This window comes from Lynx canadensis, chromosome A1 (genome assembly GCF_007474595.2).
Source record: "Lynx canadensis isolate LIC74 chromosome A1, mLynCan4.pri.v2, whole genome shotgun sequence".
NCBI lineage: Eukaryota > Metazoa > Chordata > Mammalia > Carnivora > Felidae > Lynx > Lynx canadensis.
The window spans coordinates 82,072,781-82,097,209 of record NC_044303.2 but is presented as its reverse complement, the minus strand read 5'-3'; the positions used below and the strand labels follow the sequence as shown (position 1 = coordinate 82,097,209).

At 57.8% G+C, this 24,429-nt stretch overlaps 1 protein-coding gene and 1 long non-coding RNA gene across 13 annotated transcripts in view; one reads left to right on the top strand and one right to left on the bottom strand.

The window, feature by feature from the left end:
* Window positions 1-24,429, bottom strand: part of MCF2L (MCF.2 cell line derived transforming sequence like) — a 133,575-nt gene that overhangs the window by 11,849 nt on the left and 97,297 nt on the right. For 10 of the 12 annotated variants that reach the window (XM_030314364.1, XM_030314408.1, XM_030314400.1 and 7 more), the window contains 16 exons: window positions 14,869-14,988; window positions 13,195-13,311; window positions 12,537-12,686; window positions 11,705-11,829; window positions 10,646-10,760; window positions 7,162-7,281; window positions 6,722-6,913; window positions 6,119-6,310; window positions 5,433-5,592; window positions 4,678-4,748; window positions 4,396-4,472; window positions 3,876-3,942; window positions 3,118-3,233; window positions 1,927-1,996; window positions 512-604; window positions 318-410 (listed from right to left, as the gene is read on the bottom strand). In XM_030314364.1, coding sequence (XP_030170224.1) covers window positions 318-410; window positions 512-604; window positions 1,927-1,996; window positions 3,118-3,233; window positions 3,876-3,942; window positions 4,396-4,472; window positions 4,678-4,748; window positions 5,433-5,592; window positions 6,119-6,310; window positions 6,722-6,913; window positions 7,162-7,281; window positions 10,646-10,760; window positions 11,705-11,829; window positions 12,537-12,686; window positions 13,195-13,311; window positions 14,869-14,988 — 1,878 coding nt within the window. Of the gene's footprint in view, window positions 1-317; window positions 411-511; window positions 605-1,926; window positions 1,997-3,117; window positions 3,234-3,875; window positions 3,943-4,395; window positions 4,473-4,677; window positions 4,749-5,432; window positions 5,593-6,118; window positions 6,311-6,721; window positions 6,914-7,161; window positions 7,282-10,645; window positions 10,761-11,704; window positions 11,830-12,536; window positions 12,687-13,194; window positions 13,312-14,237; window positions 14,841-14,868; window positions 14,989-17,486; window positions 17,683-24,429 lie in introns of those variants that run through there. The other 2 variants (XM_030314458.1, XM_030314454.1) reach the window with 2 other exon arrangements.
* On the top strand, window positions 10,721-18,387 carry LOC115512955. Its single transcript, XR_003968537.1, has 4 exons — window positions 10,721-10,770; window positions 11,509-11,595; window positions 11,884-11,974; window positions 18,147-18,387. It is a non-coding gene; the product is annotated as an uncharacterized LOC115512955 (long non-coding RNA).

The following is a 24,429-nucleotide window of genomic DNA, read 5'->3' as shown; positions in this document are numbered from 1 at the left end:
TGGGTACTCTTTTGTCTCCAACCTGGCACCCCCAAACATGGGACAGCTGAAGGCATGCCCTTCACGTCCACTGGGTTGCGCACGGGGGCCTGCCTTGCAGGGAGGACTGTGTGTGAGTGCACGGCCCAGGGCGAGTGGCAAGTGTGTGCTCCACGAGTCTGCCCATCTGGTCACCTCTGTGCTCCCCGCCCCCCCCCCCCAATGATGGCCGGCAGACAGTGAGCCCTCCACACAGGTCTGTGAAGAGACGGGGCCCTGGCAGGGGTGCGGGGCTGGGAGGGCGCAGCAGGGGCGACAGGCGGCTGCGGGCACGTCACCTTGAGCAGCAGCTGGTACTTGGTGATTCTCTGCACTGGCTTCAGCAGGTAGGAGTCGAGACTCAGCTTGTGGTCCAGCTTCCTCTGGCATTCCTGCAAGTCCCAGAAACCTCTTTACAGGGTCCTCTTGTTCCCTGTGTGACAGGCAGCTAATGAGGAGACAGCACTCTCACTAGGAGGGTCCCCAGACACACCTGGAAAAACGGGCAGTCGGAGCACTGTCTCCACAGGCTCTCGGAGCGAGGCTTGTTCTGGCAATACTTCTCGTAGATCTGGAACTCTTCCATCTGAGCCGGGGACAGAGTGCACGTCACAGAGTGCCTCGGGGTGCGATTTGACAGACCCACACCCCGTGCAACCTTCTCCACCACAGACACTGCGCCCTTCGTTGTGGGGCAGCTGTGAAATGGCTCCCCCAGGGACCACTGCTCAGGGCTGCGCTAGTCCTGAGACGCCTTTCACACAGGTTAGCACCACGCGGCTGGCTCTGTGCCGTGAGGATAACAGACTGAAAGTGCACGCAAACTTTCCAGGGAAAGAACACGCAGGGCTTGTGCGCAGACCTGCGTGTGCACCAGGACCGCCTGCGGGTTTGTTACGACACAGAGCCGCACTTCAGGTTCTGCTTCAGCAGCTGCAGCCGGGACCTGAGAACCTGCATTCCCCGTAAGATCCCGGGACGCTGGTGCTGTCGGCCAGGGGGCCTCTTTTGAGAACCACTGACCTGCAGTGTGAAGGAACCCTCCACCCCAATTCTCAAACAGCACCCAGAAGCGTCCCCAGTGAGCAGGCAGGGTCGGAGGACAAATGTGGCCCCTTCTCCTTCCTTCTGCCCGATGGCCCTAGTTCATGGTGACGCGTCTCAGCCTCCATCTCATTTTGTGAAAATGGCTTCACTTTCGCTACATTTGCCACACTGCTCAGCGAGCAGTGTGTGAAGCTGGCCTGAGGAGATGCCCTGTCCTCTCCCACTGCTTCTCCCTGCCTGGAAGAGGGGCTGTCTGCAGTTTCAAAGGGAGAAAGATAAGGGGACCCGTCCCACACCTGCTAGTATGGGGGTGGGCAGAGAGGGGTGACCAGGGAAAGACCAGACATGACACTCACACCACCTCAAGAAAAGTTCAGCTCTGTCTAACGTGTGCTGGCAAGACAGACACTTTATAAATCTGGCATTTCGAAATGCTGATGTTTTATACTTTTTTCCTTTTTTGAACTTTTTGGACTTGAGAAAAAATATACTTTTGGCCCTTCCAGAAAGTATCACATCCTCTCAGGCAAACCAGGAACAGAGTGAAACTTTGTCATTTCAGTTGGTTAGAAGGAGACTGTGATAGGGTTTAAACTCATTATTGGGGAGCCTGGGTGGCTCAGTCGGTTAAGCGTCCGACTTCAGCTCAGGTCATGACACATGGTTTGTGAGTTCAAGCCCCGCGTTGGGTTCTGTGCTGATAACTCGGAGCCTGGAGCCTGCTTCTGATTCTGTGTCTCCCTCCCTCTCTGCCCCTCTCCGCCCCCCATACTCTTTCTCAAAACAAAACAAAAACACGTTAAAGTCATTATTATTTTAACAAGTAAGGCACCATCAAGCACATGTTGAAATAGTACATACCCGTTCCAGAAAACACCTTCCAACCAGCTCTGGGCAGTCAGTGTAGTTTTCCAGCTCCCTCAGGAATATTCTAGACAAAGAAAGTTTGCATTAGGTCATGCGATAAGCAACCCAAAGGAGACACTTCCTATAACAAATCAACAGATACTATTTTCCTGATGACTTTTATTTCTAAGTCTGGATAGTTTGCAGACCACACGGGTCACTCCTGGGTCCTGGCTGAAGCAAACTCTCAGGTTTAAGCACTCTGGCCCCTTCGTGGGTCCCTTCATGTTTCTGACATCGGTGTTCACACAGAACTTGGGACAGCTCCTTTTCAACAGACAGAAAGGCATGAGGCCCAGCTGTGAAAGCCCTGCCCACACCCAGGTAGCTCTGCCCCAGGGACACTCCCAGATGCCCAGCCGGAGCCTGGGGTGAATCTGCTGGGAGGGAGAGCTCCCTGGGGTCAGTTCACAACACTAGCACCATGGCTTAGAGCCACTAGGGACCCAGGGCGGAGGCTGGGGTGAGCCAAGGACACTGAGGGACCAGGCCACCTGACGTGTGCCTCCGTTGTGGAAAGGGGTGGGGTCCAGAGGGCCCGGCTGCAGACCGGTGCCTCCTCTGTGAACCAGTGGGTGAGAGACACTAGCGACCGAGGGGCGAAAGCACGTGGTCAGACACAAGAAGCCCAGAGGAGGGCAGGGCCTGTGCCGTCTGTGTGACTGCCCCCTCCCCATGCACCCTGCATCCACCTCCTCGCGTCCTGCCCCACAAGCTCCCACAAACTGCAGTGAGGAGCCAGGGATGAACAGCCACAGAAGGACCACTGTTCTGCCCCCGGAGCCACGGTGGCCACAGACAGCGCTCACGAGGGGAGAAGGGCAGGATGGGGATGTCTGCCGTTGCCTCCTTTTCAAGAACAGGCTTGGGAACGAAATGCACCTGGCTGGGCAGTGTGGCCTCGGGGTTGCCCCAAAGGGCCCAACGCTCATGCCAAGCAGACCGGCCCCTGCTGGCTGGCGGGAGTGGGCCGGCAGCTCCTGCATCCTCCAAGCACCGGGCATCCGACATCTCCGGGCTGGCGGGTGGGCCGCGGGAACCAGCCGGGGGGCGCCGTGCACCCGAGCCCACTGGTTCCTGCTCACCGCAGGGGCCTGCTCTAGAGGCAGACCCTGCCCAGCAGGGGTGGGCAGGGGAGGGCCTGACCTGTTGTGAAAGTGGTAAATCTCTTCCATGTTTCCAAACAAAATGTCCTTCTTGTTTTGGAGGCCGGGTGAGACGAGGTGCACCATCAGCGGGTTGTCCAGCTCGGCGGCATAGCCCTGCGTGGAGGGGAGGGGTCGGAACGCGGCCTCCATCACATGCTTGGAGGGAGGCCCGCGGGGAGAGGATGCCTCTCAGGTTTTAGAAAGTGAATCCATCCATATTTATTCACCGGCCGTTTCTAGGACGACCACGAGGCAGCAAGTGCCGACCAACGTGCGTGAGCTACAAACAGCACCATCTGTTTTGGGTGGGGGGGGATCTGTCCTTCTGCTTTCTAACTTTGAGGATTCATGTAACTTGTATGAAGGAGAGAAATCTTGGGGGTACTCCTTGATGACTCATTTCAATGTCTACACCCCTGTAACCACCATCCAGACCAAAATCCAGAACATTCCAGTGCCCAGAAGCCCCCTGCCCTGCTGGCAACAGTCCCCCGGGGCCTCCACCCAGACCCAGACAGTTCAGCTCTTCCTGCAAGGGAGTCACACGCAGCCTCCCGCTCCTGCCACACTCCTGGGGTCAGCCATGTGCTGCTGGAGCGGGTCCCTGAGCCGCGTACCTCAATCTCCTTGTCCCTGGTCCCGCCGGTGGGGCCGTGCGAGTAAAGCCGCCACCATCCTCTCACCCTTGCTGCGTGGGGCGGGCGGGCCTACGGGCCCCAGGGCTCCCTGGCCATCCCTCCACCCCTGCAGACTCACCTCCAGGACACAGAGCAGCTCTTCCACGTACACCCGTTCTGTGTCCAAGAGCTCATTCATCACATGCCTGTGAGTGGGGCACAGACAGCGGAGAAAGCATTAGAGCAGGAAGGGCACAGAGAGAAGACGCTCGGATCAGGTGTGGTGGGAGAAGAGAGAGGGCGCCAGCACACGGGTGCAGCCCACTGAGGAGCCGTGGCTACGCGCCTGTCTCTGTGGAATCAGTCTTGTCACCTACGGCTTGAGAAAGGGGGACACGAGCCATTTCAAGTCACCAGAGTCCTGCCTGAGGGTCCAGGGACAACAGGCTTTTCTGGGAGAAACCGGATCAGTCCTGGTTCCAGAAGTGGACCGCACATGTGTCCACAGCGTGGCGCATGTGTGTCCACGCCAGGACGCCAGCTTTGGGGTAGAAGCTGACTATCCACCAGCTCTGGCTTCTTTGCACTCGGATTCTCTGTGGCCAAAGGCGGAGATCTGACAGGGTCGCACCTGCCGTGTCTGGACCAGAGCTGCTCACCTCCGCAAGATGGCCAGGCTCTCCTCCTCGTCGCCTGTGGAGCTGCCGCGGCCCTGCCGGCTCTCGGTCACTTCGCTCTGGGGAAAGACGAGCACGCAGCGCACTGAGCATTCAGATGCCAGAAGGTGCAGCCTGGTGTCCTGACTTCAAGGAGCCCCACCTCATTCCCCATCTGGGGAGGAATCTGAGGTCCCACGGCACAGGCAGGGCAGGGGGAGCCTGGTGGTGCTGGACCGCGATGGCGGGCAGCTGTTGTGGGGGCAGCATGGACTGTGGCCTCACCTTGGCCCTCCTGTAGGGCCCTCTCCGGAGCATGCTGCCCTCAGGACTGTTCTCAGAGCCTCTCCGGCTGCCTGGTTTGGAAAGAAGTGGAGAAGGAAGACGTGGCTTCATACCTTACTGCCTGGAGAGGAAGGACTGGACCTGGGAGCACCTGGGGTTACTTTGAACTTTCAGAGAGAAAAGAAGCAAGTCCCCTGGAGAAGGGCGAGGAAAGCAGAGAAACACGGAGAAAGAGGAGAGCAGGTGGGAGACAGGTGAGCGGGAAGATGGCCGGCCACACAGGCTAGCACGGAGTCCGTGAGCACGAGGGACCCGGACACCACCGGGCCAGGGGCCAGGGTCCCTTCTGATGGGTGCCACATGCTGCAGCAGGTGGCGGGAGGGGGCCGGCTCTCCACAGTCTCACCAACCTGCGGCCCACTTGCCAAAGCCCCGAAGAGGACGGCAGGCAGGTGCCGCTGCAGGAGGGGCTCCAAGGAGCCCATGAGGGGCTGCTGCCTCGGGGACTTTGGGCTGTGGTCAGAGATGCTGAAGGAGAACCATTTTGGCAACAGTACTGAGGACAGATGGGCTGGGGCAGAGACCGGAATGCTAACCAGGGAAAAGTCCCTGGACAGCCAGTGGATGTCCTAGTCCACGGGCCACCCCCTCTCTGCCCCAACCACTCGGCACACACTGGCCCTGTGCCGATAAAAGTTCATTTACAAACTGGGCGAGGGCCCACCGTGGACGGGAGGGGTGGTGGCTGTGCACACCTGGGGAGGGGCAGGGTGACTTTGTGAGTGCCTCTGGCCGGGGGGCCACCGGCTGCACGGGCCGTGTCTGCTTGGCCGCCAGCTTCTTCAGGCTGGCCTGTCTCCGGTGGAACATCTCCTCCGTGCCCTCTTGCTTCTGGTAGACCTTCTGCACGTGCTCCTGAAGGGATAGGTGTGTGGACTCGTGAGCCAGTGATGCCAGCAAAGTGAGAGGCCTGGCCTCTTTAGAGGCTGGGCTGCAGTGTCACAGCCAGCCGCCAGGGCGCAACCCTGCACTCCCCCCACCGCCACCCCCGCCGCAGGAGGGAGGGGTGGGACCCCATGGAATGCAGGACCTGGAGCTTTGAGGAGAGTCAGCTGGAAGGGAGGGACACGTGGCCCCCACACGTTCCCTGCGGGAAGGGTGTGACCCTGTGGGTGCCCCGGGGGCGTGGGCAGCTGGCTGGGCGGCAGTGGGGGCTGGGGTCGGCGCGATGTACAGGGGGGCACGCAGGAGGCGGGGTGCTGGGGAAACCGGGTGGGGGTGCCCCCAGTGGTGGTCTTGCAGGGAAAGACCCCAGGCACAGGAGGGCCGCCGGGTCACGGAATCCTGTGCTGAGGGGAAGCTGAGCCTCAAGACGCCCAGGGTCCCGGAAGAGCTCATGGCGGCCGCCCCTGCCCCCACCACGAGCATGGGCCCCACTTACCATTAGGTCTGTGGTGAGGACGGGTTCATAGTCCTGGTAGATTCTGTCGAGCTCCTGGATCTTGTTTTCTGCGCCAGTCTCCAGAAACTTCTCAATTTCCTGGAGGGCCGCCTCAGCACCCTCCTGGGACTGACACTTGTCCACAGGCTGTGAGGCCAGCAGGTAGATTCCCTCATCACACCACTTCATGGACTGGACACGCCAAGCACGGCAGAGGGAGAGAGCGGGCCCGTCAGAGGCTGGGTCTTGGCGTGTGGTTACGCGTGCTAGGCCGGGGCCCTCCCGTCCCACCGGCGGCCGCCACGATTCTGGGGATCTCTGCAACCCAGCTACATGGCACCCCAAGGCATCATCCGGCCTGGACTCGTTCACACAGAGGACAGAGGGGCCTAGTGCAGAGAATTTCTGGTCCTCGGCAAGATGTATCAGCTGTGGCAAGTGAATTCTAGAAATGGGCATCTGTGACTGGCTGGGCCTCGAGACAGGCCCATGGACAGCAGGGCGTGGGGTCAGCTTCCAGCCAGTGACTGCGGTCCACGTGGGAGGGGCAGGTGTGGGGAGGGGGACCACGCGGGACCAGGAGGGCATGGGGAGGGGTCTCACCGCCTCCAGGAGGCTGTGCAGCTCCAGGGACTTGCTGAGCAGCCCCCTCCTCCTCTCGACGTCTGCCGCGAACTGGTTGCACAGGTGCTGGAGCTCATGGCATTTGGGGCGGATGGAGTCCACAGCGTAGTGCCTGCTGTCAATGAGCTTCTCACCCTCCAGGGCCAGTGCGAGGGCCCGCTCTACAGACACCTGCGTGGGAGCCACCCCAGGCACACGGCTCAGCTTGGGTTTGTTAGAGCAACAGGTGCGATTTCCTGGGCGGGATCCGTCAGGGTGGGAGTGAGAGCGGAAGGGGCTCCGTCCCTCCACCCGCGGACGCCCCCCACCGGATGGCGAGACAGCCCCATTCCTCCCCCTTCCTAAGTGACCCTGGTGGTGCCCTGAGCACTCCCCGTAGGCTTTCTCCTGCCCACAATGGCCCACACCACTGTCCTTACGCTGGACTTCTCCTCGAAGCTGGTGAGGTCCTTCAGGAGATGCCCTGTGTGTGCCAGGCTGTTGCCCACATCCGTGAAGGTCGCTATCTTCTGGGCCAGTGCGTCTAAGGAGGCTTTGACCTGGAACACAGGAGGGGCAGGAGGCCCGGGCCCATGTCAGGTATGGAGGCCCTGCCTGAGGCAGGAGAGGAGGGAGGACAGAAGAGCCAGGTCCTTCCCGGGAAACCGGGCAGAGGGACATGCCCTCAGCATGACAAGGAGCCTCCACACAAGTCCTGCAGCCTAAGGACAGCTGTGACATCGGTGAGAACAAGAGTGTCCACTCTCACCAGTCATAAAGCCGGTGCAAGACAGCAAAACTAACACACAACTGAACAAATACAAACACAACCAAAAAGCATCAGATGGAAACGGAAAGAACCAAGCCATCCCTGTTTGCACATGACCTACTCCGTTATGTAGAAAATCCCTGAACTCTTACGAAACCACTCCTGGAAAAAGTGAGATCAGCGAGGTTTCAGGAGACAAGATAGACACGCAAAAAGCAGTTGTATTTCTACCTATGGTGATGAACACATGAACACCAAAATTTAAAACACCATTTACAATTGCTTAAGAATGAAATACTTAAGTGTAAATTAAACAGAACATGTATTGAAATGGTTTGCTGAAAACTGCAATACTGATGAAAAAGCTCTAAGAAAATCTAAATGCAAGGTAAGACAGACCCACTGCGTTCACTGATGGGGAGACTCGCTGTAGGAAAGATCTGACTCTCCCCAAAATACAGGTTTACCACAGTTCCTATCAAGACCCCAGCAGAGCCACGCAGATATAGGCAAGATCTTACAACATAGATGCAGCCGGCAGAGCAGAAGCAGAGCTAGGCCAATTCTGGGAGAGAACAGAAGGACTGTGCACTTGACTTCAAGACTCACCGCACAGCCATGGTCACCGAGACTGCGAGGTGCTGACAGATGGATGGGGTGCATGCCCAGAAACCCACCCAAACAGACCTGCCCAATGGCTTTCTGACATGATTTCTCTTCTCCCGTGGAGAAGAGACAGCCTTTTCGACAACGGCACCAGAGCCCCTGGACATCCCAAGATTAAAGACTGAACAATAGGGGTGTCTGTGCGGCTCAGTCGGTTAAGTGTCCAACTTTGGCTCAGGTCATGATCTCACGGTTCATGAGTTTGAGCCCCACGTCAGGCTCTGTGCTGACAGCTCAGAGCCTGGAGCCTGCTTCAGAATCTGTGATTCCCTCTCTCTCTGCCCCTCCCTTGCTCACACTCTGTCTCTCAAAAATAAATAAAAATGTTAAAAAAAACCAACAACAACTGAACCAGGACCTGATTCTCACCCTGCACAAAAGTTAACTCAAAATGGATCACGGACTTACCATAAAACTATAAACCTTTTAGGAAGAAAAGCTGAGGAGAACATGGTTGGGACCTAGGATATGGGATGGACCAAAAGTGTGATCCTTAAAAGAAAAAAATTGGTAAACGAGACTTTATCAGAATTAAAACCTTTGCCGTGTGAAAAGCGCTGTCAGAGGCTGAGACACAGGGACAAACTAAAGAACAGATTTTCAAACGGCAGGTCCGGCTGGGGCCAGGACCTACGCATATAGGGAACTCCCAAGTCACAGGAGTAAAACCCCCACCCCCACCCAGGACGAGGGTCACAAACGGGCAACCAGGAAGAAGAGGCACTTCACCAGGAGGACAGACACGGCCACGAGTGCAGGCAGGCTGGTGCGCGTCGCCAGCCGCGAGAAACGCACAGCAGAGCCACAGTGAGGCGCCCCCCATACCCCCAGAGTAGGCGTGTAAGGTATGCACACCACCGGGCACAGTGCGGGCATGCGAGAGCCACGTCCTCATGCGCACCACTGGGCGCACAGGTGCAGGCGCTCTGGGGACACGTCAGCAGCTTCTCAGAAAGCTGAACATCAGCAACCACGACCCCCAACTGCACCCCTGAGCATTTACCTCAGGGAAATGATAGCTGTGTTCACGTTTTATATGGTAGCAAAGTCCTGGAAACAGCCCAGGTGTCCTTCAACAGGAGGACGGTTAAACCGTGGCTGGTCCACGGCCCAGGACACTAACTACTCAGCGGGGACAAGAGCAAAGACGCAACACCTGCCTCCATCTCCAGGGAATGTAACAGACGGCGCTGCCTGAAAAGAGCCAGGAGGCCAAGTATGCGTGGCGCCACTTCTAGAACATTCTTGACATGATAGCATATGGAAACAGGGAGGTCAGAGGTTATCAGGGGTGCAGGATGGGGTGGGGGTTCAGGAGGGAGGGGTGAGGGGTATGGTTCAGGAGGGGTTGGGGGCTCAGGAGGGGGAGGGGTGGGAGGGAATGGGGTTCAGGAGGGGGTGGGGGTTCAGGAGGGGTTGGGGGCTCAGGAGGGGGAGGGATAGGAGTTCAGAACGGGGCAGGCTGGGGCGGGGTGGGAGGGAAGTGTGTCTGTAAGAAGGAAACACGGGTCTGTGTTGGGACAGAATGTTCTGTGTGCTGAGTGTGTCAGTGTCAATGTCCACACTGTGATGCTGAGCACGATTTTGCAAGATGTGTCCTCTGGGGGAAGCTGGATTGAGGGCACGTGAGGTCTTGCTGGATTATTTCACAATGCACACAAACCTGCAACCATCCCCGAATAGAAAGCTTGTTTGGCCAGCCTTCCTCAGCCCCTGCAGAAGTACATCACGGACGACCATGCTCTCCATGCGCCCCCAACAGTGTGCTGTTCACAGGGGCTGGCGGGAGACCTCTCTGGTCCAAGTCAGGGAGGCTGGCTCCCTGTGCCTGCCCAAGCTTGGCAGTGAGCGCTAACTGTGCCAATCCCATATTTTCTGAAACGTGACATTTCAGGACTGGTCGGTGGCAGGGGGGCGGGCGGTGTCGGAACCTGCCCTTGCACACAGCCCTACAACAGCCTTAGTGCCAGGCTTGGTGTTGTTACTCGTTTCTCATGCCCTCGAGATCCCACCCCCCACCCACCCCCAGTCCTGACCAGAAGGCCCAGGGAAAATGTCGTTCCATGGTGAGGTGAGGGCACGCAGATGTGTCCGTGTCCTGACCCTGCACAAATGACTGAGCAGCGGGCTTCTGTGGAGCCCCAACGCTGACGATTAATGCCAGGACCACGCCTCCCTGTCCTGACCCTCGTGCCGCCCAGTATGGGCAGGATGGGGCCCCAGGCCAGCACACAGAAGGTGCAGACAAATGCACGCTGGTAAAGGAGCATATGCAAGGCTCCTGGACGCGTCCCTGGGGAACACGGAAGGAAGTGCATGCCGACGGGGTCTGGTAACCTGTTGTGCGCAACGGCTCACTCGCCACGCGTTCCAAGGTCTCGTCCCACCCAGTCTCGCGGCTCCGTGTGGCGCCGCCATCACCAGGGCAGCTCAGCGCGCAGCGGCTTCCTGTGGCCAGAGCGCCAGGCGCCCCCACCGCGACCACTCACCTCTCGGAAGTCCTGCTCAAAGTGCCGGAGCTGCAGACACTGCTGGAGCTTTTGCTGGTGCTTTGCCCAGAACTCATCGAAGGCGGCCTCGGTCTCGTTCAGCTGTGCCAGGAGCCTGGGCAGGGGTGAGGCTCCGTCTGAGCGGGTGCGAGGTGCAGGGCGCGGGTTCCATCTCCAGGGCTGCCCAGACCCTCGCCTTCTCTCTCAGGCCCTGGACATGGGACTCGCAGGCCAAATGTGCCAGAGGGGACACGTTTCGGGGGAAGGGACTAGTGTGTTACAAGGTTGATGTGACAGTGCTCTGCGCTTCTCACATCTGACTTGGGTTCGGGACGAAGGGCACAGTGAGCTGCCACCATTCGCGGTCATGGCTCCCAGGCCAGAGCCATGCCACCCTGTGCGTGTTACCCTGTCAGCACTGGGGTTCACCCCAGCCTCCCCCACGTCCCCCGGGGCCTCCCACGTCCCCAGCATGGAGCACTGGCCCGGCGTGTGAACCTGGGCCTGGGTCAGCCTGTGGTGGCCTGGGTGTCACCAGCAAGCCGTCCAGAGGCTCTGCTCCTGTGCCCGCCTCCTCCCCAAACGAGGACCTGGCCTATGCATGGAGCTGCGGGTGTTCCGGGGCGCCATGCGGTGTTAGGGACGGCAAGTATCCGCACAGCGGGGGCCCAGGGAGGACGTGCTTGCGGTCCCCTTCACAGGGAAGGCGAGAAGACCCGAGGCTCAAGTGGGGGGCGGGAGCTGGCGGGTCCCTTCCTCACGGGCACACCAGCGGGTGGGCAGGGCTGGGCAGGTGGGGAGGGGAGAGGCTCCATGAGGCTGGTAAGACCCTGTCACCACGGACTCCCTTGAATGTCTCCCAGGCTGCAGAAAAGCGCTGTTCGCTCTGAGAAATTTTCCTGCCCAGAACAGCCACTTTCTTCAGGATATGGAAGAAGAGCATTTCAGTGGTAAGGACCTGCGGCCCCCTTTCTTCCCATGAGGACGAGGGGATGGGGGTCACTGCCGCCTGTCACTCATGTCCCCAGGCCATGCCCTGCCCCCGGCTCGGGCCCTCACCTCTGCACGGTGGTCTGATTGTCCAGCTGGTCCTGGCTCAGGCTCCGCCCCCCGCCCTTGGCCAGGGGCTCTCTGACGCTTTGCAGGAGGCTCTGTCCCTCGTCCAGGGCCGCCCTCATGTCCTCCTGCAGGGACAGCACAGGGCCTGGCACCCCACGCTCACTCCCTCGTTCCCCTAGAGCCACTGAAGGACGGCAGGTGTTGGAAGACTCCCCCAACTGTGGCTGGGGCACAGCTAAGGCTACAGGTCGCTCAGGGTCGGTGGATGAGGTAAGAGATAGCAGGAAACCAGACCTCTGTGGGCCTGATCCCACAGTGTCCCCACCGCCGGGAGTGAAAGAGAGGGCAGGCTTCTCGGGCTGGGGGCCGCCCCCAAGGACCACCAGCGAGGGGGTCATGGCCACCACTGACCCGGAGCCACACCCCACCCGGCACAGGCTCCCTGGGCACGGGGTCAGTACTGGAGCACGGACGCTGCTTTGCGGGCTGCAGTCGCCCAAGGCGGCCCATGACCCGGCCTGCCGCCTGGGAACTGGGGGCAGAAGTCCTGCCTTGCTCGCGCTCATAAGCGGCAGACGCACCTGGCGAGCAGCCCTGCAGCCCCGGCACCTCGGACGCCCAATTAGAGCGAGGCTGCGGCTCCTGGCTGCACTCAGGCTCCACGTCCCTCAGTCTGACCATGAGCTGCTTTTAGAAAGGAGTGCGTTCAGTTCCCCTGGGAGCGCTCGACAGGTCCCCTGCCCCAGGCATCTTGGGAACGGCCTCGGCCTGTCTTGCCCAATGCCCACGGGGCTGCTTCCCCTTGGCGGCCTCACACAGAAGCCACACGTACCTTCGCTTTGTCCTTCTTCTCCGTGTGAGCGCAGAGCACCGAGCTTGTCGACTGGACGTCATTGGGCAGCTCCGTTTCGGCCAGCTCGGTCCCGAAGGACTGCAGCATCTGAGCAGTCTGCTTGACCATGAGGGCGAAGCTTTCGATCGCCTAGGGAAGAAGGACACACCATCACCAAGCTGCACCGGGAGGCAGGTGTCTGGTGCAGGGGCTCGGGCGTCGTCAGAGAGGGCAGGACCACAGCAAGCTGCAGTCACACCTAGACCAGACCCTGGGCCTGGTGGCTTCAGGAACGTACTGGACACTCTCTGCGTTCACTTTCATCAGCCAGAGTCGTTCTGCGCCCAGTCTCCCCTTGCCCAGTTAAGAGAGGCCCGAGGGCCACATCCGCCCCCACCCCTCGCGGGGCTGTTGTTTCTTGGTCTCTGAGCCCAGAGAAAGCCACTCCCGAACTTATTACTCATGTTATTTCTTTAGATGACTGAGGTCCACTGAGACCATCTCCTCATTCTTGGGGAACAGAAGTGAGGTTACTGGGAACATGGCTTTGGAAAAGGCAGTGTCGTAGTGCAAAAGCTATTTGGCCGATTAACTCAGGGTTAAGGAGACCCACCGCCCACAGCCAGCACCCGCGTGCGGGCAGCCCGGGACGACTCACCGTGCGGTGACACAGCCACCTCGTGTGGCAGTAGTCCAGGGTCCCGCCCAGGTCCTCAGTCAGCTGGGACTTGTCGATGTAACCGTGTAACTCTGGCACTGAGCTCAGCATTATGACCTAGAGGAGGAAGAAAGCCGCCCCGTGAAGAGACCACCCAGCAGATGGGGGAGAAAAGCTCTCCCACTGGTCACTAATGGTGGCAGTGTGGACAGGAGGTGCCTGGCTTTGGACCTGGGCTTAAACCCCAGCTCTACCACTTCCAGGCTGGTTGGCATCAGGCAAGTCACTTATTCTCTCTGTGCCTCAGTTTACCCCTTTGTGAAATGGGCCTGTGACGATGGGCCTCAGCATGGAGGGAAGGTGTTGGAACCCTGACAGAGCTGGGCATACCACCCACGTCGGGCATCCGCCAGGGAGCTCGCGGTGGTCACTGAGCAGTGCTCTGACTTGAAAGAGGATGGTTTTGTCATTGTTCCCACCAAAGCCCAGGGCCGTGCCCTTCCACGGGACACGTGGCTTCAGGGACCGAGGAAACTCTTTGCACAGGGCTTGCTTTCATTGGTCTATTTCTCTTGTCCTTTCTGAGGACATTCTGTCCGTGAGTTTTGGGTAAAAATACAGCCTTTGCTTTGTAAGCTGTCAGCCAGATGCTAAGGTCCTACAAAACAGGTCCCGAGAGCTTCTGGCCAGATGGAGCCCGGCGCCCCCTTGTGTGTTGTTGATTACTGAACGCCACAGGTCTGCGTAGAGACCTGTTGTTAACGAGGTTCACGTGCCCAGTGGCTGGACGTGGGTGTCACGCTCCCCTGGGGCTGAGAGGTGGCCATCAGAGGAGACTGGGTCCTGGTGGGAGCACAGAGCACGTCTGGTGATTTCAGTGCCAGGCCACTAACTTTCAGCCGGTGTCTCTGTGGTTTTGTTTCTAACCGTCGAGGAAATGGGCTGTCAGAAATGAAGGCATTTCGGTGCTGCAAACACCGCAGGTGCATGGGTTTTCTCCAAGACCCGAAGCCCGGGGGTCAGGGTTGCAACATGCGACTCACCCACAGGGCCAGGGGCGCCTCACTCATGGCCCCTGACTGGGCAGAGCACCCCACCCCGTGCACCGAGGAACAGGTAAAGGTGTCACAGACAACCACCGTCATGGGCGCTCAGCTCCTTGAAGGCAACCTGGTGGGCGTTGTCGAGGTGGTCTCAAGGCGAGGTCACAAGCTGGGGGCTTGTGTGCAAACTAATTCATGGAAAACAAAGGCTTCCTGGGCGTTGTCTGGCAGCCTGCCCTGCGCTGCTCCCACGGTGACTGTCGTGACGTGGGGTGCAAGCAGGCTTCACGGGAAACAGGCTTCCTGGGCTTCCTGGCTGCTTCTCACTAGGAGGCTGATGATGGCTCTCAGCCTGTTGGGCTCTCGTTCTTCGGCCTGACCCTCAGTAAGAATGTTCTAGACTTGTGGCTCTGACAAGCACCTGCACTTCCACAGGGATCACCCGAGGCACAGGGTGGATGTCAGCCCTGGGGAGCGCTAGGGAATGAAGGGGCAATGCCCAGCGGGGTTGCTGTGCGCTTGGGCACGCCCCTGGCACTGGGCTTAGCACCTGAAGAGTTTCGACCAGCTGCGTGGGCCAAGAACGTGGTCATGCTCCGTTCTGCCCACAGAGCCGTGGCAGGCCACTCACCGGCACCTTCATCTTAAAGTCATCTCTGTTGAATCTGAAAGCGAGGTCAGAGAGGGTCCTTTGGAAAAACCCCGCTGGGCGCAGGACAAGGACAAGCTGGAGGTTTGCCGGGAAGGACGCCTGCAAGAGAACAGAGAGGGCTGTGGGCAGACGCACTGCTGGATGCGGGGTCCTCGCATGGCTGCAGTGGATGTGTGGTCCAGGCGGAAGGGCGCTCACTGAGGCCGCGTGGTTGCTGACGCTGGGCTGTTAGACACGTCCCACGTCTTACCAGGAGAAAATCACACCGCCTCTGCAGCTACGTCACGTTCGTTATCAGCTATAAAGTCAAAAGCTTATTACACTAGTTACAGGCTGAAAGGTGTCCTGCCAAAGTCACGTGTTAAAGCCCAAACCCCAGTGCCTCAGGATGTGACTATATTTGGAGAAAAGGCCTTTACAGAAGTGAGCAAGTTTATGTGAGGTCATCAGTGTGGCTCTCAACCCAATATGCCTAGTCCTTATCGGAAGGAGACACTTGGGCACAGACACACAGGGAGATGCCGTGCCAACATGGAGGCAAAGACGGGGGATGTGTCCATAAGCCCAGGGGCCCCAGAGATCACCAGACACTGCCAAAAGCTGGGGACAGGGACAGGGTCTCCCGCATGGCCCCAGGGAACCAACCTGTAGGCCCCTTCACCTCGGACCTCGGGCTCCAGACTGTGAGGACGCGAGTGGCTCTCTGTTGTTTCCAGCCCCTCAGTCTGTGGCACTTGTTATGAGAGCCCCAGGGAACCAAGATGCTTGTCAAAGAAAAACAAAGCCATATAGACACAAGCTGTGTTCCAAAACATACACGGGAGCTCGCGCCCTAGCGCACGCACCGCAGACAGGAGTCTCTTTGGCTGCCAGCTCTGCCTACAAGGTGTGTGACCTCGGGTACACTGCTCACCTCCCTGTGCCTCTGTTTCCCCGTCTGTGAAACAGGGACAAAACAGTGCCTCCCCCAGTGCACACTCCTACTGCACCTAATGTGGTGCTCACGCAAAGCCTCAACAACGTGGTGTGACACATATCACTGAAAGCCTACTCCACATGATGATACTTCCAGGTGCTGATGCCCAGGGAGCCCCCATTACTACAAGAAGGCATTCGGAAGGAACTGAGTTTGATTTCTGGGTAACTAGGCCCAGTGCAGCTAAAATACGATGTATGGTAAGGAGCAGCACAGCCCAAGGCCCCACATCGGAGGGGCAGGAAGGGGCACGGCAGGAGAGACGGCTGGCCCGGGTGTCCTGGCTGTGTATGCGCCCCTCTCTATATTTCCTGTGTGTCTCAGCCTGTTCACCTATCCACCTGCTGATGGATGCTCAGGCTGCGGCCATACCCTGGGCCACGCTCTCGGGCCCAGACCACTCTCAGCCTGGCCAGTGGAATCGAGCCTGAGACGAGGAGCCCATAGTGTAGCTGTCCCGGTGGGAGGGAGCCTGGCCTCCTCCTCCCGACCAAGCCTGTCCCGGAGTCTGGGAACACCGGGTCTGACAAAACTCTAGGAACAAAAGGTACCTGAGGGCCTCACTAGGGAACATAAAACACGTTCAGTCCTTGTGTGGTTCCGGTGGCTTTGAGAAGACGCATGGACCAGGGCTGTGGTTGTCTGAGGGTGGCCCCTCTCCTTTCACATGCACCGCCCTGGATGGCCCACCCCACGCAGCCCTCAGACTCCACGGCCCTGTGGAGTGTCTGATCCAGGGGGTCTCACAGGGCCTGGAGCATCCCCGGAGAAGCTGGGGAGAACGGGATCGGGGATCCTGGGATAGCTTTACTCCCCACCCACAGGCCTCAGTGCCACCAGGTGCGAATAGCTGAATGTGGGGCCCTGGCCTCACCCCCAAGGCCCCGAGGCTGGAACTGCACTGACAGCCCCGAGCCTCTGATGCCAGACCTGATCTCTGTGTGAGAGCAAGAGAAGGGCTTGGACCAAGGTCTGGGCCCGCAGGCATTGGGCGGCCCAGGCCAGCGCCTGTCAGTACCCATGACTGGTCAGTGCTCGGCACACGCCCAGGGCTCTCCTAGCCACCCCTTCCTTTTGTGCCTCAGCCGGGACACTCCCAGATTCTATCGCTGGCTTCCCTACTCCTCAACCCCCACTGCTGCCCTGAGCCGATTCCCCCCGGAAGTGCCACCGTGACCCTTCTATGAGGTCCACTGTGTCATGACACATCCTGTGCAAACCTTCCAGAGACTTCCTCCACCCCGCAAACAAACCAGAGTCCAGAGCCAGCCGCAGTGGCCTCCCTGACCTCAGCCCCACCCTGCTCATGGCCCCCTTCAGGGCCTAGCCTGTATACCTGTCTGTGCTTCCTGCTGGGACACCCGCCTGGTTCCCAAGGGCCTCAGTCCACAAGCAAGCCACCTGCCCCCTGCCTCGCTTCAGGCTTGTGCCCTCAAGCACACGGCTTACATCCCGGCAACTCCACTTTCTGCTCTGGTCTCTGTGCCCCACAAATCCCCACGGCCCAAGGCCACCGATGACCAGTGACCGTCCTCGGGTGGCCCTGCCCCTGGCTGCCTGGAAGCCGTGTGAGCCGGTCCCACTGTGTGACACTGCCCACGGGCCACAGCGAGCGCCTCACCTTCCCCCGTAGCTCCTCTTCCACCTTTGGCCGCCGGCATGTGGGAACCACCTGTCACTGGGGACCCCAGGTTGTGTCTCTGGCGGGGGGCCCCTGAGCCTCTGCAAGGGCCCCGCTGTCTCCGGCGCCCACGCTCAGCCATCTGTGGCCTCCGGGTGGGCCTCTGCACCGCCCCCGGGGACAGGTGCCTGCTAAGCAGTGTGGCGTGTGGGCAGGGAGGTGCTGAGAGCCATGTCTGGCACCGCCCACAGCCTCCACATTCAGCCTCGTTCAGGGGGTTGGGGGGGGAAGCCTCGTGTGGCCCACGCCCGTCTGCTGTCCCGCTCTGTGCCAGGCACCCACGGCGCGGCCCAGAGGGGAGTGGTGGAGGCAGCCCCCAAGCAGGGCGCCAGGTCCCCAGTGTCTCGGTGGCACTCATGCGGGTTGGCTCCTCTGAGCAGAACAGAAATGACTCAGAGGAACGACACCGAAGGTGGGAGCCCGTGGGCAGGTTCTGGGTCACCTGTGACGAGAGGGCTGCTCGAACCTGTCACTGGCCTCTGGGAAACTGGCTGCCACTGTTTAAGGAAAAAGGTCCTTAAAAGTCTCCCTGCAGAGATGACAGTGAGCCATCTTTTCTAAATTTCAAGATGGTTTTCATCATCCTTATTTCTCCTCCAGGCACATAGATCCCGCTGCTGAAGGTGGAAAACACTCCCTCTCCTGCCTCCTCTCTGCTTTGGTCCCCGATTCTTCAACATGGAAGCGGTCACGTGAGAAGGCGTTAAACGACCTACACAAACACATACTTTGACCACAAAGAGCAGTAATTAAACCTTCTCTGGGTTGGAACCAACTCTCTGAACTGAGAGCTGGGGAAATACCAACATTAAAGTCATATTTTAAAAACAGAGGTAACAGGGGGCACCTGGGTGGCTCAGTTGGTTGAGCGTCCGGCTTCGGCTCAGGTCATGATCACGCGATTCATGAGTTCGAGCCCTGTGTCGGGCTCTGTGCTGACAGCTCTGAGCCTGGAGCCTGCTTCAGATTCTGTGTCTCCCTCTCTCTCTGCCCCTCTCTGCCCCTCCCCCGCTTGTGCTCTGTCTCTCTCTCAAAAATATACATAAAGCAAAACAGAAGTAACTAGATAGAGGATTGGGGATGAGGGCTACAAAATAACATCTTTTTGTAACTTAGTAATCCAGTGACCATAAAAGAGTTGTAGTAGGTTTCTAAGACACTGAAACAAAATTGTTTATTTTCTGGGGCTGACCCTGGCTGACTTAGGGACATGCACAGTGTGATGGCCACACAAATGTCATCTGGAGACAGAGAGTTAAGTGGTTTCTGGATCAACATTCCTAGAGACGCGTGTGCATCTACACGCACAGCTGACGCCGACCCATACACTGGAATGTCCGGAATCCTGGTGCTCTGGGGAACACTGTTTGAAACCTGTCTCCAGTTCAAGGAACTCTCTGAAGGTGTGCTCAGAGCACAGTTGTCCGGCCCGCGTTACACAGTTAATCCATAAAATGGAGCAGCTCAGCCTGACCGACTCCGTCTGCCTGGCAATGGCAGAAACCAAGTACAGGTGCATGTACTGATAACCCCAGGACACAACTCGGGGAGGCTGGCAGCGAGCACAGGCCTCTTGCTGCCAGGCTGTTCCTATGAGGTCTGGACGCAGGGGCTCCAGACAGGGGCAGCGAAGGCCACCCCTTCGGTAGGTGTTGGGGACACTTGCGAACATCATGCAAGAACAGACGTTTCAATGAAAAATATGTAGGAAGGGCCAAACTTGAAGGAAGGACACTTGTCTACACGCCCTTCCGGAACACTCTGCGTGGACTTGTCCCCACCCCCAGGACCCACCCACTGGTGTGCCAGGCTGATGACCCCCAGCTGCCCTGCCCTGGGCTACCTGCTTTCTCCCCCTGCGGTGCAGCGAGAACGGGCCCAGCCCTGTTCCCTCCGGCCTCCGTGGGCTCCGTGCCCTGTGAGCTCCTCTCGGCTGCGAAAGTATGTGGGACACACGAAGGCTGGTTCAGAGACAGCTGGCCATGCCGTGGTCAGTGCTGCACCTCCCAATGGCCCACTCTGTTCCTGACCCCTGGGTGAGGTTGCAGCCTGGACATGCCCCCGCCTGCTAACCTGCCCTTCACCCCTGCACCCCCTGACCTCCCACCTCTGCTTACACTCCAAGGGGCATGCTCATCGTCCTCTCCCTGCTGAACAGCTCCTCCTCCCCTTCTGACTCTTGTCCAGTGTCACCTCCACCGGGAAGCCCTCCTGGGGCTCACACTGCTTTGTCTTCACCATCAGTGCTCAGCACCTTGTGCTTAGACTCCAGGAAGTGGCACAAGGCAGGAACTCACTACCTTGTTTAATGCAGTATTATTTTGCCATGTGTGGCATATTTACTGGATGCCCTAAAGACCCTGCATCGCCGGATATGTCGCCTTGCACCCTATCTGCATGCACGGATGACAACGGCCTCCCGGCAAGAACCACATTCCTGCCCCGCGCAGACTAAGAATGCCTAGAGCCGGAACCTTCTTCAGCAGCATGCTCTACGGTATAGACGGAGCTTGAACTGGGCTAGCTCAAAACGTAAACCCGTACACTGTTATAAATACCCAAATGCTCACACACACTCTCACACACACGTGGTCTAGGACAGGTGGGCTAATGTGTGAAACGGAATCCTAGCTCAGGTAGTTCTCAAAAGGTTTGTTCATCCGAGGACGGTGCAAACTTTGAACCAATGTATCCTCATTCTATGTCTCCTTGTTTCCACCTTTGTCCACCAGCTGTGACCACGACATGACAGCTCACTGGCTGTGACCACGACTGTGACAGGCCACTGGCTGTGACCACATGACAGGCCACTGGCTATGACCACAACATGACAGGCCACCGGCTGTGACCACGACGTGACAGGCAAGCGCCCATTGCCCCCAACACCTCAGAGCTGACGCAGACACAGAACGTCTGATTTTGGGGACTCTGGGTTTTGCCTCCCTGTGTTCTATTTCAAGCCAAGCTGAAGGCATCCAACAAGGAGAAAGAACACCTCACAACAGGGGGCTCTGCTCACGAGCTGCCCACATGGTGGGCATTACAGCATGTTACGTAAGTGCTGTGTCTCACTCGGGTGGCCAGACACATTTGGAGATGGAGCCTCAGTGCCACCAGCTTGCTTTCATCGCACCTGCGGCAGCTGGTGGCCCAGGTGCCCTGGGGACCATCCACAGTGCAGGGCAGGGGAACACACCCTCTTCAGGGCGCTGGCCTGGCTTCCCCAAAGCCCCCGGGTGGAGCACAGGCCAGCCGCAGCCGGTGGTGCAGGTTCACAGCACCGGGCGTTGGCACTGGTGTGCCTGCTCTGTCTCCTGCCTCCTGTCCCCATGGCAGAGCCACGGTGGTCACACCCCACACCCTGGCTCGGAAATGGCACACGCACAAGAAAGGCAATGGGGCCTGCCTCGCAGCCTCCTGAGCTCCCCGCAGGATGGGTCGGCACCGCCTCGGGCCCCCCCTGGGTGTTGGCCACCTCTGGTCATATCCCACATCACGGCATTCTGTCAACTGTCAGCACCCCACTTGGCTGATACTTCCAGCTCATTCCCTGCTGATACCCCCAACACCCAAAGCCTCATACAGCAGCAGGAGCACGGTAGAGTCCCAGGACACGTGCTGAGTACATGCACAGCATGGTTGGCCCTATATGATCAATGCATTCTTACATCAGAAAGAATTGAAGCTACCGAGAATGCTTGGGCGATTCTGCTGGGAAAATGTTAACTTCGACAATTTCTAAACCACCACTGGGGAACCCCAAGACTTCTAGGAAGAAGGATACTTCAAAAACTTGTATTTTTATTACGTATGTATCTGTGCAAACATTAAAACTCAAACAGCAACTTTTCGGTTATGATTTCACAAAACAAAGTTTTAAAGATGAGTCAGCATGTTTTAGAAGTCCACCTGGTCACAAAGCCAATGACAAAGGAAACCGCGATTGCCCTTGGCAGGTGGAGAGCTCTGTCCCCACCTCCCCCCAACACAGGTAGGTCCTCCCGGACCACATGGATGGCCCGCAGGGCACATTCGCAGGTACTTCAGTTCTTAACAATAATTTATCTATTTCTTCAAAACTATCCTGTGTCTGGGGACTCTCCTGTTTCTAGCCAGGAGCGACTGATGGCTGTGAGGGATATTTATGGCCAACCTGTCTCGCCCGGGCCTGGCCGGGTGCCTGCCACACGCAGATGGGCTGCACTTTGAGGAACCTGTGATGTGCTGTGATGAGTAGTGGTGTCTTCCAGAGCGGGAGACTGTGTGGACCACGGCACTGCGGGGACGCAGGGAGGCAGGGATGCAGGGAGGCGGGGACGCAGGGAGGAGAAAGATGAGCAGAGGCTGCCTGCCGTGCAGGGGCGAGGCCTTCCAGGGAGCAGCGTGTGTGCAGAGGGGCAGAAGGGCAGTTCCCAGCACAGGGGAGACGCCCGTGACCATCACGGCAAAGAGGCTGACTTGTGCACTTGCCACATGGTGACGTGCCTGAGCGGGAGTCAGATTCATGGTAGACAAATGTAAAAGAACTGGAGAGATTATTTAGATTGGAAAAATGTTATTGCAACAGTGTTACCTTCTTTTTTTAAACGTTTATTTATTTTTGAAAGAGAGAGAGAGCACATGAGCAGGGGAGGGGCAGAGAGGGAGGGGGAGAGAGAGAGAGAGAGAGAGAGAGAGACAGAATCTGAAGCAGGCTCCAGGCTCTAAGCTGTCAGCACAGAGCCCAGCTTGGGGTTTAAACTGATGAACCTCCAGAGCATGACCTGAGCTGAAGTCAGATGCTCAACCGACTGAGCCCCCCAAGGCGCCCCAACAGTCTTATAAACAATGACATACTTGACTATTATATCTTGACATTTGACCCAGGACGGACTTACTGCCTTAAGAAATTTGTCTTAAGTCTACTGTGCATCTGTCCCACTTGTTCTTACAATTTAATTCTTAATTTAGCCTGCCACGTGACATCACATGCAAATGTATTTTTAAATTTAAAATAATGAGGGGCGCCTGGGTGGCGCAGTCGGTTAAGTGTCCGACATCAGCCAGGTCACCATCTTGCGGTCCGTGAGTTTGAGCCCCGCGTCGGGCTCTGGGCTGATGGCTCAGAGCCTGGAGCCTGTTTCCGATTCTGTGTCTCCCTCTCTCTCTGCCCCTCCCCCGTTCATGCTCTGTCTCTCTCTGTCCCAAAAAAAATAAATAAACGTTGAAAAAAAAATTAAAAAAAAATAAATTTAAAATAATGAAATGGACATGCTAGCTATTTACTGCTGACGGCATATCAAAAGGACTCATAGGCCTCACGGGATCTTAAAGGAAAGCTGATTCTATAACAAGGGACAGGGAACAAGGTGGACAGGTGTACCAAGCAGTGTAGGGAGATACTTTCTCAGAAAGACAAGGGGTGCCCCCCGCGGCCCAGGGACAGGTTTGCAGAATGATGGCAAGTGTAGCAATCGAGCAGGTGCAAGCCTTAGGTGCTGTTTCCATGGACGATGAGCCATCTTGGGGGGAGGGACTGGTTCTTCACCCCACCCAGAGCCACGGCACAGTGGCCTCTCGGAGGCCCAGAGGCAAAGATGGTTTGAACACAAGACCCAGAGCGAGAGTTTAGGAGAATTTCATTCCATTGGGGGTTGGGCTCTTAAGAGTCGTCCTAGGGGCGCCTGGGTGGCGCAGTCGGTTGAGCGTCTGACTTCAGCCAGGTCACGATCTCGCGGTCCGTGAGTTCGAGCCCCGCGTCGGGCTCTGGGCTGATGGCTCAGAGCCTGGAGCCTGTTTCCGATTCTGTGTCTCCCTCTCTCTCTGCCCCTCCCCCGTTCATGCTCTGTCTCTCTCTGTCCCAAAAATAAATAAACGTTGAAAAAAAAAAAAATTAAAAAAAAAAAAAAAAAAAAGAGTCGTCCTAGCCGGCGACCCGGCCGCGGGTGCTCTGGTCTCCCTGCTGCCGTAAGTCCCTGGGCTGCCGGGCGTGAGGACATGCCAAGCGCTCCACTTGGAGCTTGTGGGTAGGCCCCTTCCCTCTTGTATTACTGCAGGCTGAAAACAGCCACCACAGCCACGACCATGGAGCCGCCGTCCTTCCGCGTGTAAGGTGGCAGTGGCCAGATGCAGGGGTGGGCTCCAGGAAGGCCCAGGCATCTCATTTAGCAGGAAAACTAAGGGGTGAGTATGGCCCTTTTGAAAAGTAGAAAGTCAATTTGAAAGGGGCGTTCAATACAATTTCAAACCTGTAGCCTGAAGATTCCCTTCTATCCTGGACTTCCCATAGCTCAGGGCCTTGTGCTGCATGTAAGAGTGAAGACGCATTGGGGCACCTCGGGGGCTCAGTTGGTTAAGCATCCAACTTTGGCTCAGGTCATGATCTCGTGGTCTGTGGGTCCGAGCCCCGCGTTGGGCTCTGTGCTGACAGCTCAGAGCCTGGAGCCTGCTTTGGATTCTGTGTCTCCCTCTCTCTCTGTCTCTCCCCTGCTCACGCTCTCTCTCTCTCTCTCAAAAACAAATAAGTATTAAAAAGAATAAAGACACATTAGGGGTGCCTGAGGGGGCTCAGTGGGTTGAGCGTCTAGCTCTTGATTTCAGCTCAGGTCATGATCCCAGGGTCATGGGATTGAGTCCTGAGTCAGGCTCCAGGCTGAGTGTGGAGCCTGCTTGGGATTCTCTCTCCCTCCCCCTCCCTCCCCCTCTCTCCCCCTCTCTCTGCCCCTCCCCTTCTAGTGCTCTCAATCTCTCTCTCTCTGCCAAAAAAAAAAAAAAGAATGAAGACACCTTAAATCCTCAGCATCCCACATAGTCCACAGTCAGAAACAGACTGGTGGAACTGTTTTTAAACGATCACAGGCCCCCTAAGAGTGAAGTCATTTGAGAACACACACGCGCACACACA